The sequence below is a fragment of the Protopterus annectens genome, chromosome 5.part0 (assembly GCF_019279795.1).
Source record: "Protopterus annectens isolate FY-2018-M chromosome 5.part0, PAN1.0, whole genome shotgun sequence".
Lineage (NCBI taxonomy): Eukaryota > Metazoa > Chordata > Ceratodontiformes > Protopteridae > Protopterus > Protopterus annectens.
Genome location: NC_056735.1, coordinates 1,565,877,746 through 1,565,893,591, shown reverse-complemented (window position 1 = coordinate 1,565,893,591; position 15,846 = coordinate 1,565,877,746). Strand labels below are relative to the sequence as shown.

Here is a 15,846-nt window from a genome sequence, read left to right as displayed (position 1 = left end):
AATTGTTTCTGGGTCAGCCACAGGGCTTTTATAAAGGAATTTGTGTGAGTCAGGTACTCTGTAGTATCTGTCTGGTTTGGCTGAAGCAGGAGGTAGAGAGCCTGGATTTAGACTAGACTCCAAGTAAACATCATCCACAATGTCTAAAACTGGAGGGATAGCAAGTGGTCTGTGCTGGGGTAGTAAAAGGAACTCTCAGAGCCTTTTCTTAGAATCAGAGTAGTCCTGGCCTTCCCATTGGAAATGTTCCCTCGTGGTATGTAAAGTTTCCCCAAAAGAGTAGTCTTCAGGGGGAGATGCTGAGGGAATAGAGTCTTCAGCATCAGAGTCTTCATAAGGGGGAAAAGCGTAATCCTGTTCCTCAGAAGAATCTGAGGAAATAGAAACCTGGTCAGAGGAAGCATAATCCTCCTCTTGTCTTGGTCTGTTATGTGGAGGGGGATGGGAACCCCTGATTAGGGTAATCAAATCTTCAGCCATCCTAAGCATCTGTTTCTTAGGCATGGGGCCTTGAACTGGAGACTGATGTACACTCTTTTTTCGTTTTAATGGAGTTTTAAGCTTAGCATAAGACTTAATGGTGAGTGTAGTTGGTCTGAAGACACCTTCTGCAACCGAAGGTGTTTCTACTGTACTGGGATCTCCTTCTGCTCCGGTGTCGGAAGGGCCTAATGAAGATGGCTGTGATGGCCTAGTACACTCCGCTTGAGAATCCGAAGCTGTCTGGGGTTCCAATTCTGTGGTCGTCAGGGGCTGCGTAGGCGCCTCACTGAAAACTGGAGAACTGGCGACAGGCCCAGCAGAGGCCTCGGAGTCTGGCTTGTTCCTAGGCTGCCTCTCCTTATCCTTGCATTTTTTTATGCACGCCAGTCATTGGCTGCTCCAACAGCATGATATAATTAAATTTCATACCAAAGTAATGTCGTGCCAAGTCAAAACGGCATTTGATAGTTCGTTTATTAAACCTAGCACAAAACCGACAACCTGTGGCATTGTGGTCTGGGCCTAGGCAAGGAATACAATAAGAATGGAAGTCCTTATGAGGTATTTGCTTCCCACAAGAAATGCAATTGTTAACTTTTTCTGACATCGGACTGAGGCAAGAAAAGGTTCCCCAACGGGGTACTTAGCTTTATTGAAGACTTCAGACTGAAATTCGAATCGAAAATCTCAGGTGTCAGCCGACCGGCACTTGCGAACTGCTTCTGCTTTGGGCACCGCGTGGCAAGAAAGACTGAAGAAAATGGCGTCGGATGCCTCTTGTATACCCCTGGTGCACTGACGTCAGGGAAGAAGCGACAGCAACCGACGCTGGACCAAGACTTTGGAACTCAGGCCGACTGCGGGACCGCCTGATGGCAGGATAACCCAAGTGTGATGACTGCAGCAGGGTAACACGATGAACATCTTCCAACCATTAATTTTACCAAGGGTTACTGGCAGGTGCCCTTGACTCCCAGTGCTAAAGAGACATCAGCCTTTGTAACTCCTTTTGGCTTGTATGAGTTGACAAAGATGCCCTTTGGGATGAAAAATGCCCCAGTGAAATTCCAGATACTGGTAGATCATATCCTAGCAGAAACAGGAGGGTTTGCCCTTGCTTACCTAGATGATAGTGCCATCTACAGCCATTCCTGGCATGAGCACCTTCAGCATGTCAGGGAAGTGCTGGGCAGACTACAGAGGGCAGAGTTGACCATTAAGCCCAGTAAATGTCAGGTGGGTATGGCAGAAGTCTCCTGCCTGGGACATAGAGTGGGGAGTGGTAAGATCAGGCCAGAACCTGCCAAAATAAAAGCCATTCAGGCATGGCCCGCACCTGTTACCAAAAAGCAGGTGAGGGCATTCTTAGGGACAGCAGGGTACTACAGAGAATTTGTCCCCCAGTTATAGTACCATAGCTGCTCCCCTCACAGACCTGACAAGGAAGAACAGGCCAGATAAGGTAGTGTGGACCCCAGCATGTGAGCAGGCATTTCAGGAGCTTAAGGAAGCTTTGGGAGGACCCACTGTGTTAGCAAGTCCAGATTACAGCAAAGAATTTGTTGTGCAGGTGGATGCTTTGAACCATGGGGTGGGGGCTGTACTTAGCCAGATTTCTTCAGAGAGAGAAGAGCACCAGTAGTTTATCTCAGTCGTAGGCTCCAACCCAGGGAGGAATTCTATGCAGCTGTATAAAAGGAATGTCTAGACATAGTGTGGGCACTGCAGAAATGTCAGCCTTATCTGTATGGAAGAAAATTCACTGTAGTGACAGATCATAACCCCCCTAACATGGTTACACAGAGCCAGCCAGCAAAATGCCAAGTTGCTAAGATGGAGCCTAGGGTTGCAAGCATGTATGTCAGTGCAGCACCGCAATGGGATTAGCAATGTCAACGCAGATGGGCTCTCAAGACAGGGAATGGGATAAGGTATACTCAGAATAGACCTATCCCTCTCAAGCAACGTTTCTCAAGGGTCACTTGAAAAACTAGCTTGAGTTCCCCAGGGGTGGAGATGTGAGAAGATAGCTGAAGGCTGCCAGCCTAGCCAGATAGAATTTTGTATATAATTCTCTCTCTTGTAAATGTTAATATAAGCCACAGGCGTGTTCTCTTAAATGGGAAAAAATGGTGTTAAATGTGGAACTGCAAAAATGTAACAAAATGCACTCTGCTGTAACAAAGCTAATAAGTCAATTCTTTGATGTCAAAACTTGGAGCCAAGATGTCAAGATAAAGGCATTCAGCCTATTGTTTTGAGGCCAGAGTTAATGGCTAGAATTTGCATGTATAATTTCTTTTATTTTTCTGGCTTCCTGACCAGCTGCAAGATCAAGGGCTATTAACCTCAGAGTCTGTTACCCTGGGAACCAGAAAGAAATGATGTAATGTGAAATGAATCAGTGGTACTGTGTTATCAATTTAAGGATGGAAAGAATGAGAGCATTTGAGCATTTGTCTTGGGAACATCCAACTCACCACTCTGCCTGTGTCTATATGTAAGAAGGATTTTAGAACTGTGTTTTCTGTTAGAAATAGCTAGGAATTAGGAAGGTGCTGATGTCAGAACTTTTCTACTGTATTATTTTAAGTATTTCTCTGTGTTCTCTAAACTCTTGACTAGCACTGTGTAGTAAGAAGTATTGTCATGTGTTTTTATTATTAAATATTTTTAAACCTTTCAACTGTGGCTGTTTTATGTAGAGATAACTTAAGCTCTAAGAGTACATTGCATGTATATAGTGATATTGTACCAACTCACTCCAAGTAAGTCTTGACTGTTTGGTTGCACTTACCGTTTGGATAGTAATATTGCACAATATAAATGGACACCCTTTCATAAGGGCCTTTGAGCAGCTGATAAATATTAGTTGGGTGGTGGCAGTGATTTCTACCGTATAGTCTGGGTAAAAGGGGCACAGCTGGTGAACCTGTGCCAGCCTTCCCCAGGAGTGTCTGTGTGGTTGTATAAACTCTTATCTTAAAGTGTGTCTGTGTCAGCTACTTGGGCAAGGACACAAAGCACTGGCTGGACTGAGAGGGTGCTGGAGGTTTTAGCTTGCCCACTAGGCTGAGATCTGGACCCTATAGCTGTGCCAGTGGAGAGTCTTACTGGGGACCTGGAGAGAAAGGCAGAAAGCAGCCCTAGACTGACTGTGATCTCTGTGTGCTCTTAAGGGAAGTTGTACTTTACTGTGTGTGTATTTATTATCCTTTCCCTATATGGACGCCCCTCACTGGTGTTAGTGGTGAGGATTGAGGCTTCTTGATTGCTGGGCCAGTGCACGGGCATCACACTAGGCATAAACCACTTTATAACATGCTGGACAGCTAGCTGGCTCACAGATAGGACTCAAGAGGTTAGGATCGATGGGGTCACCTCCACAAAGAGGCTGGTCACCAGTGAAATCCCTCAGAACTCTGTGCTGGGCCCACTTCTCTTTGACATCTACTTCTCAGATATTCAAGTTAAAGGCCTCTGGCCGACCAAGTTTGGAGATGATTGCAAACTGAGATCAGTCAGTTAAATCCCCCCCAAGATGAAAACACCCTTCAGAAAGGTCTAACATAGACAAAAGCTTGGTGTCAAAGCCATGGCTTAAACCTCAATACCAAGAAATACATTTTGGGAAGTCGACCACCCTGAGTAACTATGTTATCAATAAAACACTCCTAAATGTGGATTCACCAGTCAGGGATCTGGGAACTCATGCAGACAGTAATGTGGCCTTGGACCAACATGTGTCCAAGGTAGTAAGAAAATCCTATGTTGCTCAACTTATAATTAAGGGCATCACAACTAAGTCCAGAGAGGTCATCATACCACTGTACTAGGCACTCCTCAGACCCACAATAACGTATAATGCCCTCTCTGGTATGTGCATGATAAGAAACATGCAGCAAATGGAAAGTCCGCAAAGGTTCCTTACAAAAATAATACAGGGAGTAAAAGCAATGTCCTATGGTGATGGACTCAAAGCCTTGTCTCTCTACTCATTATCTTACAGATTTCTGAGACATAATCTTTGCCTGACATACAAGCCATTCCTTGACCCTGTTTGATGAACCTTTTGTTCATGTGCAAAACAAACAGCATCGAACTACTAGATCAAAAGATCTAAATTTTGCTTGCGAAATATGTAAGACAAGTTGAAGAGACACGTGTTTCACAGAGAATTCCTATTCTCTGGAACAGGCTCCCCATCCATGTGAAGCAGAGTTACTCCCTATTTATGTGCAAATGGGACCAATGGATGGGGTAATCGGAAATTCACTCCTTGTCTGGCACTTATATTTCTAAAGGACATAGGCAGTAAGAAAATCACCTCCTATACAAATCAAATCTGTGGGTCATATTTGGGTTGCACAGCTAGGCTCATAAGGGCCCTAATGGTTGTTAGCCTAGTATACACCTATGAGCCCTATGGACAATGCACTAGATTATGATTCACACCCTGTAAACGAGCAATGAAACAATAAATACAATATGCAAATTTTAACTGTTAGTAGGCTGCAATGAAACTACTTTTTCTCAGTCTTTCAATAACTGTGGAAATAATTTTTGTGCCTTAGACTATTTATTTTCATGATGACTACAACCTGAATGGTTACTGCTGAGTTCACCCTTGTATTAACATATGCCTTGTGTCAGAGTTTTGCCAAAAAAGGCTACTTGAAAAAGCCTGCTTACATAGTACATGAAAATGTAAATAACTCTGGATAGAACATGTGAAGTTTGTACTCAAAATTAGAAAAAATAAAACATGTTTTTAATACCTTTGGAAGGGTTACCTTAAAGTTGATCAGGCTCCTGTTCTCTTTACAAAATGTTGTGTCATTTCACTTACCTAGCACAGTAAGCTTAACTGTGGTTTCACCCAGAACCTTGCTATCCATTCCCGCAGAAACTTCACAGCGATACTCAGCAGTATCTTTACGGGTCACATTCCGTAATCGGATGCTTGCACCATCCATTTTTGCTCGACTGAAGTAACGCTCTTTAAAAAGAAAAAAAGTCACTTCTGCAGAAAACTACATAATAAATGCAGTCATTCAGATGATGCTCACAATATATGGCTTTCATTTTTAAATGTGCATATTTATTATCCTCAACAAGCCTGCATGTCTAGATGCTGATCGTATTTGTCCTGCGCCTTACAATGGTGCTACATAAACTATAGTAGTGATTTTCTTAAGCAGATACCGAGTAGAGGGAGAAAGGGAGAGGGTGAGACAGAGAGAGGAGGGGGACGGGGGAGAGAGAAAGAAAGAAAGATCCAGTTTCAGGAGTCCTGGAAACAAAGATAGTTCAGGTTTTCCTTTACATACACACTGTCTTAAAGGTAACTTCTCAGGCAATAGGCCCTCAATGACAAAGTGACACTGTGGGGTTAGCAGCTGATGCACCTCTGGTCAATGCCTTGATGATCAGCAGTAGCTTGCTACTAACCTTAATGGGGTTCCTCTAGTAGGGCCTACACCCCTCTGTCCAAGGTCAACCATACTGTTTCCACACCCATCAAGCTATTCTACCATCTTTTTCTCCATGTCCAACTAGTATAATTTATGAGATCTTCCTTGCTGTACAGTCTCTCCATTTCCTTCCTCTCTCCTTATTCCCTTTCCTTCTCTGCCCCCTCATACATTTTTTTTCTAGAATCCCCATCCCTGTGATTAACCTCCTTAAGCTTCCTTTGTTTGAATGGAACTCTCTTTCTGCAGTTGTCTATCCTCAGCCAATCCATTCCCCTCAACATCTTTACACCCCCTCCCCACTCACTGATCCTCCTTTCCTCTTGTTTCTCCTTGAAGCTTAATTTCACTAACCCTTCTTCCTGCACTACCTCTCTGCTCTCTTAAAACACACATCAGGCCACATTTTCTATAACCACTCACCAATTCATGCTGTACAAGAAACTATCTACTTTCTGGTTCTACAATCCTTACCCATTCCCCCCACCAGTATTCTTTCTAAAATACCAACTTACTTTCCTTCTTATTTCTGGTCATTCTCCTGCAAATTTTCCCCAGTGCACTCCCTTCTCAATCTATGAACCCATAACTCAAAATCACAACTGACACTTTGCCCATATCTAGTTCTAATGCTTTCTACCTCTCTCTTCCACAAAGGTATTTCAGACTAGTACTCTTTCTTCAACAATGCCACATTACCTCACCCCATATAGGCTTGAGCTTCTCCTAACACAGAATGTAACAGTGAAAAAAAACTACTGCACATTTAGGTACTGAATAAACACTGCCACAACCTCCCTCGCAAAATGAACACAGATAAAAGCCATAATATCAATAAGAAAAAAAAAAATACTACACAAACCTGTAAACTCACAAATGTGAGGACAAACATTTAATGTTTCACACTCAAATAAGAAAGGCTTACAGTTAAATAAACAATTAAAGACAGAACTTTACAAAAATGTATGCACATTTTTTATTCTGATGCTTATCATCCCATAGTACTGTCCTTGGTCCACTTCAAACACTAACCTAATTTTACATCTCTGACTCAAACTTAAGTGCAACAGTGAAAAAAGACTGCTAGAATCCAGAGATTAGGTAAAGCCTAGCAAGAGAATTATGCACTCCTAAATGCCAGAAGCATATAGGACTCCGCTACTCTGTTGAACACTTCATATACAGTTAAAATTAAAATAGAGATGGCAACTGCCACACAATGGAAAAATAAAAATAAAGCAAACCAAGTTTAACACAGATAAAAACTTTATTGACTTGCCCCAGTAAAAGTTTTTAACTGTGTTGCACTTTTTTTAATCCCTTTACTGAATTATCGCTTAAGACATAGGCAAACATACATTTATATGAAAGGAAAACACATACCGACATGTTTTTACTTACAACCATTACACATTACATGTTTTTTATAACTATCACTCCAACATTACATAAACTGTTCAATTCTTACCTTCCCTTAAAAGTTGCTCCTCCTTCAAACATTATTCTACATGTATTGTTCCTACAATTTCCATTTTTTCTACATAATTTGCTCCTACTCTCTTCTCTCCGTTACAATATTCAATACTTCACATACAGTTGGCTTAGACTTAGATTTTCATTTTCTAGTAATTGTTTTTGGCAGCTACTACAATTAAACTTAGCAAGGCCTTACCATGTCTAGGCAATTCAGATCTTGTATCCCAGCTCAAGTCATTTCCTTAGTTACACCCATTTGCTCACCCAATATTTCTGACAGAGTGCTCTGCAGGGAATTTCTGAAGTCTTCCAACTCCTTACTCCCAAAACATGTTTCCATTTTCCTCTTTCTTCCTCATCACACCTCCAACATTTGCCACCTACCAATGGAAAAATTCTTAGGAGTCTGCTTCCAGTATAAAAAAGGCCTACGCAAACACTTCCAAGCAAAAATCCTAAATCTTGGAGACTTTGTTACATACTTGGGATCTACATATATGTCCTCACATTGTTTCCTTGTGAATTGCTTACCTCTCTCTTTCCGATCTTTTCTAACCTCCACCAATTGATTCCTACAGTTACTATGCAATATTTTATATGCCTTATTAATTATCCATTGAACAGCAGCTTTATTCTAGTTTCAACTAAAAAATCTTCCAGAGCAGGTCTTTCACTTAGGATTCCCCCATCCCTTTCTCTTTGTCTATACTCTGATATCAACCGTTAATACAGAAGGCAGTGTGAATATCTCCTTGGCCTTTTCCATTCTATTACTTTTCCTTCTTTAGTTATTTGCTCTTAATATCTTGGTTCCTTTGCCACTTTTCTCCAATAAATTCTAACCCCCTCTTGCCTATTTTCTGTACCCCTAATTGCATTCATTCCTATCAGTAAAATCTCCAGCCTCCATTTTCTTCTTGGCTTAGTTCTTAGAAAACGTTCTGCTACTTTATGAATATAATATTATGCATGGCTGCTGCTGTGCTCCTTAAGTATCTGCATCCAAATTCCCACTCTCTCCTTATTTCTTGAATTTCTCCCATTTCTTTAACATCCTTTTTCACTTTGAGTTATAGTTTTCTGCTTGTATTATGTATACGAGTCCTCACTGTGTAGCTCTAAAACATCCATTCATATCAGGTACTCCAAAACCACTTTATTCTTTTGAAAGGATCAACTTATCCCACTTGACCCTTGCCCTCTTAACCTCCCAGATAAAATCCTTCAATGTTTTATTAATTACTATCCACAACCTCTCCTCTGGTTGATGAAAATATGCCTGACCTGTACATAAAACTAAATGGACTAAAAACATTTTCATTGCTTGTACCTTGCTATACATATCCAAAAACAAGAGTTTAATTTCTCAGTTTTTGTACTATCTTTTGTTTAGTCTCTTCACTTATACCCTTAGATGCCATAACAGAATCTTTTTTAATCTGTACTCCTAAATACTTAATTTTATCAAGTCCCCATAAATATGGGTACTGCTGGACTAGATCATGTATGGGTGCATAGTTTTCAGATATAGCCTTTGTTTTATTTTCATTAATTGTATACCCCAAAAAGACTTGAAACTCTCTCAGAACATTCCGCAACACTAAGATGTCCTTTTCTGGTTCCATCAGGTACAAAACAATATCATCTGCAAATAAAGCAAACTTTTCCTTGTTACTACACCAATTATATCCTTGAATTTCTGAGTCCTTTGTTTTCTTTGCTAGTGACTCTGAATATAAATAAAATAACAAAAGGGAAAGAGGATACCACTGCCTGGTTCCTCTGTTTAGAGAACTTGTCAGAAAGGAACCCTGCCACTTTAATTTTGTTTAGAGAACTTGTCAGAAAGGAACCCTGCCACTTTAATTTTTGCCTCCGATCCCTCAAACATCCTCCTAATTAATCTTATTATTGTATCAGGGAATGTATATGTATCCATTCCCCTACTCATAAAATCCAGGCTTACTCTGTCGAATGCTTTCTATGCATCAAGACCACCGGCAACACTGGTACTTTCTTATACTCTGCTTCCTTCTGGATTATCATTATTCTATTAATGTTGTCAAATGTTTACTCTCTCTTCACAAAACCACACTGATCCATGTCTATCAATTTTGGCAACACCTTTGCCATTCTTTCAGCTATTATAGACAGAAACACTTTATAATCATTGTTTAAAAAGGAAATGGGCCTATATGAAGGGTCTTTACTGTCTTTAGGTATTACAGTCACCACAGCTTTCTTCCAGGATGTTGTTGTTCCCCTCCGTCACCACAGCTTTCTTCCAGGATGTTGGTGTTCCCCTCCTTTTAAGATGCTGTTAAACATAACCTTCTAGATCTTTATCACTTTCTTTCCTCCTACCTTCCAAACTTCCACAGGAGTACAGTCTATTCCTGCAGACTGATTTTATGTCACTATTTTGTTTCATTTCCTCCAATCTTAACTGTTAAATTGTTGAGTCGTGTCTATCTATAACCTTGGCTTATTTATTCTTCCATAACTATTTCCATTTGTGCTCTTTCTTGATTTCAATACTACTCTGCTTTATACAGATATTCCTAAAATTTCTGAAACATCTCTAATAGCTTTACAGGATCTCTGGTTATTTTTCTTGTATAGGCTCCCCAACTTAGGCAACAACTCTTTCTGCTTTCTGTTGCCAAAGTCACTGTGATGGAAGTTTTTGTGCTCTGGGGTTATTAACAGAAAACAGTTGCATAACAGCAATTTTTCTAAACTCATTCATATTATCCAGATATTCCCTTATTTGCTCTTTAGCACTCTGCAGTTGCACCTTTTCATTTTCTGTGAGATTTCCCTTATTCTGAAATACTTTAACCTTAGTCACCCCCTCTAATGTTACTTCTTAACCATCTCTCTTTTTCTTTTACTTCTACCCTATTTTTTAAATTCCACTTTTATTTTATTCCATGCACTAGCTCTAAATTCTAGAGAAATTTCTACCTTCCCTAAAAACTCTCAAATAATTTCTACTACACATTCCTTAAATTCCTGTTTTTAATAGGTAGGTGGGAAAGCATTAGTGTCTCATTTTTAGTTTATTGCCCTGCATTTTTATCTTAGCTATTATTGGTGCATGATCTACAATATCTATTGGGTGTGTGTTGAAGCTTTTAATTAAATACACGTTACTGTGAAATATAATTTCTGTCTAGTCTAGTCCAGTTATTGTACCTTGACAATATGCAAAATTCTCTCAGAGATCCTACTACTGAGTTCATGCCTTCCATATCATTTATTTTCATAAATTTCACCAGAAATCTTTTTATATTTTCCTTTCTAGGTCCCCTAGATATGGCTTCACTGTAGCAAATCAAATTCCATTCCCTACTGAAAGCTGATTATTCCTCCCAAATTTTCTTAAGTTCCGTAAAAGCAGTTTTATGTGGAATGTAAATAGATACCAGCATAGTCCTCCCTTGCCACTTGCTCCTTACTACCACAATCTACCATTATCTTTTTTCCTCTTCTACCACTATTGGAGCTCCTCTAGCAATTAGTGTAAATATTCTCATAGGTTCATAGGTAGGTACTAGGCTACTGGCCCTAGGGCCTATATAAGCCGAGCCAAAAAGGTACCCTGGCTTTCGCCACCCAAGAAAATTATTTTCTTCTGCCCCTGTTGAGCAGAGCTACAAAAGTGATCCCCGGGGTGAATTTCCTATCTCCCATCCAACAATTTCATTTGTCCCTGATATGCTGCTGAATACCTCTTCTTAAATCCCTTATTTATCAAATTCACATGCTCACTTCTTTCAGAGCATGTCTCCTGTAGCATTGCTATTTGCACTCTGCATTTCTTAACATAATTCAATACTCCACCTTTTTTGTTTATACCTGTGAGGCCATTCACATTCCAAAATAATATGGTTTGTGCAGCCATTATAAGACTTTATTATTCCCACCTATCATACATAGTTGCTTTTCAAATGTCCATTTCCAGCTTTTATGTTACATGAACCAACTAATGTCTGGCAGGTTGTGCTTCTATACAGTTGTTTCCTGTCGTCTCAATCTGAATGTATGCCACATTTTACAGAACTTAGTTTTAATAACCACCCCCCCCACAAAAAACAAACAGACCCATAACCTATTAACTTAAACATACACACACAACTATGTACATCTTCAAATAATGAAATTTGCCCTTTCTCATAGGAATAACTGTCTCAGTTCCATAGTTGCACACACAAGCATTACCTAACCTAAAATTAAGGCTATCCATGCTAAGACGCATGTTACAGCCTGTGCTCCTACTTACACTAATTGCTGTATGTTCTTGTCTTATCTTTATTCCCCTCCCAGATGTGAACAAGTATGATTTTAGAAAACATTAACTTTTACCTTTACAAAGTGCTTGTAATGATGCAGAGGGTAGCATCTATATTACAAAGAATAGCATTAAACTCACATGTATTACACACATTTAGACCAATACTTTGTTTTTAGTGCCCTCTATGAAAAGAATAATGGAATTTCACATAGGAAGAGATGGATGTGCTTCTTAATATCATCTGGAGGGATAAGGCCCTTATAATGGGCTACGAAGGGAATCACAAAAAGAGGCAGAGGCAGTAGTTAGAGTTGACTGAGGACGTCATGAGCGCTGGGGTCATGGCAGGGTAAGTTCTGAATGCTGTAGAAAGGTTAATTATAGTAAAGATCATATGGAGAAGATGGCCATTGACCTCAGTGGCAATCACTGGTATACTGGGCAGAACCGATGCTCCTCTTCTTGAAGATGAAAGTTAATATATTGCTGCTTGTTTGATTTTCTGTTGCATGTTGTGTGCGCACATTGGTTTTACAGTGAACACCTCTATGTATAGAGCCACTACTGCCCCTTAATGTAGGCCTGGTCTGATCACCTCCCATGACTATGTAACACCTTTGCAATGTATGTATACTTTGTAATATGGATTTTTTATATTTTGTTTTGGGTGAAGCAGAGAAGGCTGCTGATTCTGTTTCTACATCCAGTTGCTATGACATGGGGTAGCCATGCACCAGCAGTGGATGATGCCACAATGGCAAATGTTGCTTCAGTGTCTGATGCACTGACTGACAAATTTAGGCCAGCAAGTGGTCTTGATGATGTTTCGGGTGGATGCATGGATGGACCAGGCAGACAGAATAATGCAGAAGGAATGCCATAGTCTGAGCATCCTGACTCCTTTTTTCATCCTAGAGGTTTCAAGGAAACATGTCAAAGGGAGGAGCTTCTCAGACATAAATCAGGGTAGGCTTTTTTTTTTTTTTTTTTTTTACTAGAACACCCACAAGCTCACAGTAGCAGTGCTCCCATTTCCAGATTTGATGACAGCCAGATGGCCAACAAGAGGCATGATTACAGTTGGCCTGCAGTGGCAAATTCCCACTTCAGCCTCAGTGTTGTAGCCATTTACCTGCCTGTGCTGGGGCTGTTGTCATGGACGATGCCCTAGCATGGCATACTAACCTGTTGTGTTTGAGTATACAGGTAAAGGCAGGAACAGATAGAGCACTGCAGGCTCCAGACAGCACTATGTCGTAACCCATGTACAATCTGTGTGTGTGGTCTTAGCAGCTGTATTATGATCTCAAAAAATGTCATACTAATGTCTTGAAATGCTGAAGGACATGCACAAATTTTATTAAAGCTTTATGACAAAAACTATGTATGTTTAACCAGCCATTTCCTAAAATGATGCATATGAAATCAGAGACTATGTAGCAACAGAAAACTCAGTTACTTGCCCCTGAGGCCAGCTACAACATGAACATCCTAAGTATCTGGTATGTTGGCAGCATTACTGTCATGACTATCATCATCATCAATGCATTTATGGGGAAGGCCAACATCAGTGGTCACACCAGCACATCTGCTTTCTTTCTGTGCTGCAGTGCACAACTCTGCATCAAGTTTAAGGAAGGACTATAAGCGAATCCAGAAACTGCTGTAGTATGTGACTGGCTGTGATGCCTGGGATTTGCTGTATATTAGCTGCAGATGTCCAGAACATGCCTGTTGCCAGCACTGTTACATCAGTTGTAAATCTCATTTGCAGATGTACTGGTCTATCTCTACTATTGGCTATGGTCAAGGTCATTACAAATGCCACAGTTCATCCTACATTTGGGAATTCAAGTGGAACATATCCATCTGTTCATACCTTGGAAAAATACAGCAGTGCAGTCACAGCCTAAATTGACAGCATCTGTAGCTATTGTACTACTAACAGCATATGAAATATGATCCAATTTTTTAAATCAAGTTTGCACTTTCATCTGCAGCTGTATGTCCCTAAATAGTTGGGTATGACTGCTATAACATATCTCACTGTATGTGTGTCTTCTGTGCTTTATGAATTGCGTTACATTCTGTAACTGCTGTTATAGCCTCATCTTACAGTTCTTTCGTCAAACAGGTAGCATTTTTTTCATGGTTACTCTGACTAGACTTATGAGCGGTGTGGAAAATCTGAACATATTACTTATAGTATACAACTGTTATGCATTGCTCACAATGTTTAGGAATTCTGCTCCTTGATTAGAAGCTAACAATCTGGCAGGTTCCTGTGGTTGGGTTACTTAATATAGTACAAATCAGAAATGGGAGACTGCCAGTTGCAAGTAATGTCACCAATGAAATAATAGTTTGCTTTAATAACAATTACCTTTCTAGGTTCTCATCAATTCTTATACAGCCATGAGTAAAGAACACTGCAAAAATGATGCTACATTCTTCTCATTTATGCAATTAGCAATCATGTTTTTACAATTTCTAAACATTATGAGTTCCCAAAATCATCAGGAGCCACGATGGTACGGCGGTAGCGTTGTTACCTCACAGCAAGAGGTTCTCCCATTCGATTCTTGGCTTGGCTTGGGAGCGTCTTCTGTGTGGAGTCTGCATGTCCTCCCCGTGGTTGGGTAGCGTTTCAAAAGACATGCGTGTGTAAATGGGCATGCCTTCGTTGAAGGTTGGGCGTCGAGCTGGCACCTCAGCATTTCGTAAAAATCTACTGCCAATCATTAGCGGACAGGAGTTCCGCTGTGGCGACCCCTTACTGGGAAAAGCTGAAAGACAAATATGAGTTCCCAAAATCATAAGCTGACTTTGAATATAATGTCACCTCTCCTCGCGTATTAGAACTGTGATCCATCCTCATGCACTTTAATTCTTTGTTTGGATATGCAAATTAGCAACATGTTGTCTTGTTATGAATGTAATCTCTACTGGAATGTCCCTGCCACCTAGTCAGGTTGTTACCAGATCTATTTTTAAGAAAATGCTATTAAACTATTCTGATAAACTGTGTAAAAGTTAAATGCAAGGTTTTCTGAGCTTGGTCCTGTATCAGTGACACACATTTCTTAATCCCTGTAAGGTCCCACCTAAATTCACATTCAATTTCATCCTATAAAACAAGGAAAATAACAAATAAAAAGAAAACTATGTTTCTTATAATTTTACTCTTTCATGGTAGTTTAAACAATAAATAAGAAAAAGTAGAAAATAAATGGTCACTGAAAAAAATGGTCCCAAACAACCATGCATCAAGATGCCCAACCATTCAGGCACCACAAAAATAGGACTACTAATTTTAATATAATCTAAAACACAATTGCAATAACTTCTTCCGCAATACATACCCAACTTCTCTAAGCAACAGAAATGTAAATGACAGTACCCAAAAGCCCCTTCATGGACTTCACCTAAATGAGACAATAATGGCTAAAAGTGGATGTTCCTGAATCTCAGGTGAGCCGGCACTGGAACCAAGAATTTAGGGTAGACCATGGGCAAAGTACTGAATTACTCCCCCACCAAAACTTGAACGACTATCTCTGCAGTCTGCAAATGCATTTCAGGTAGGTGTCTTTCACATCTTTGCTTTCTAAAATAAACATCCATCACAGGATGAGCGATAAGGGACTGCAGAAGAAGTACCCTGAAATTTCTACAGCTATTAACAGATTCAAACACGACATGTGTAATGAGGCTTATTCTCTTAGGTGACAGCATGCTTGAGAGAGTCCTGCTCAAGTGACAAACCATTTAAGTAAACGCATACAACCTACTTTGAGACTATGATACATTTAGGTTATACTAAGTAAAGTTTAGAGAAGAAAATACCCATTAACAAGGTGCCCCACATCATATGGTCATCTTGGTCTTTAATATTTTGTTTTCTTTGGCAATTTCATCTACATGGTCTGCCATTTGACAAGGCCTTTCTTAACAGTACTATGGTCCTATGGTCTTACAAAACTCTTTTCTGAGGTATTAGGAAGTCTGACAGTTACTACTTCCATTAAACTGCTCTGGGCATGCTCCTTGTGGCTCTATATTCTAAAAGTTGGTCCAGAACAGACTGGAAAATTTTAACTGATTTTCAAGCATGAC

At 40.1% G+C, this 15,846-nt stretch overlaps 1 protein-coding gene across 2 annotated transcripts in view; it reads right to left on the bottom strand.

Annotated features, from left to right (window-relative positions):
- JAM2 (junctional adhesion molecule 2) overlaps positions 1 to 15,846 on the bottom strand; it is an 844,759-nt gene that overhangs the window by 464,095 nt on the left and 364,818 nt on the right. For both annotated transcript variants that reach the window (XM_044071361.1, XM_044071360.1), the window contains exon 4: positions 5,333 to 5,482. In XM_044071361.1, coding sequence (XP_043927296.1) covers positions 5,333 to 5,482 — 150 coding nt within the window. The remainder of the gene's footprint in view (positions 1 to 5,332; positions 5,483 to 15,846) is intronic.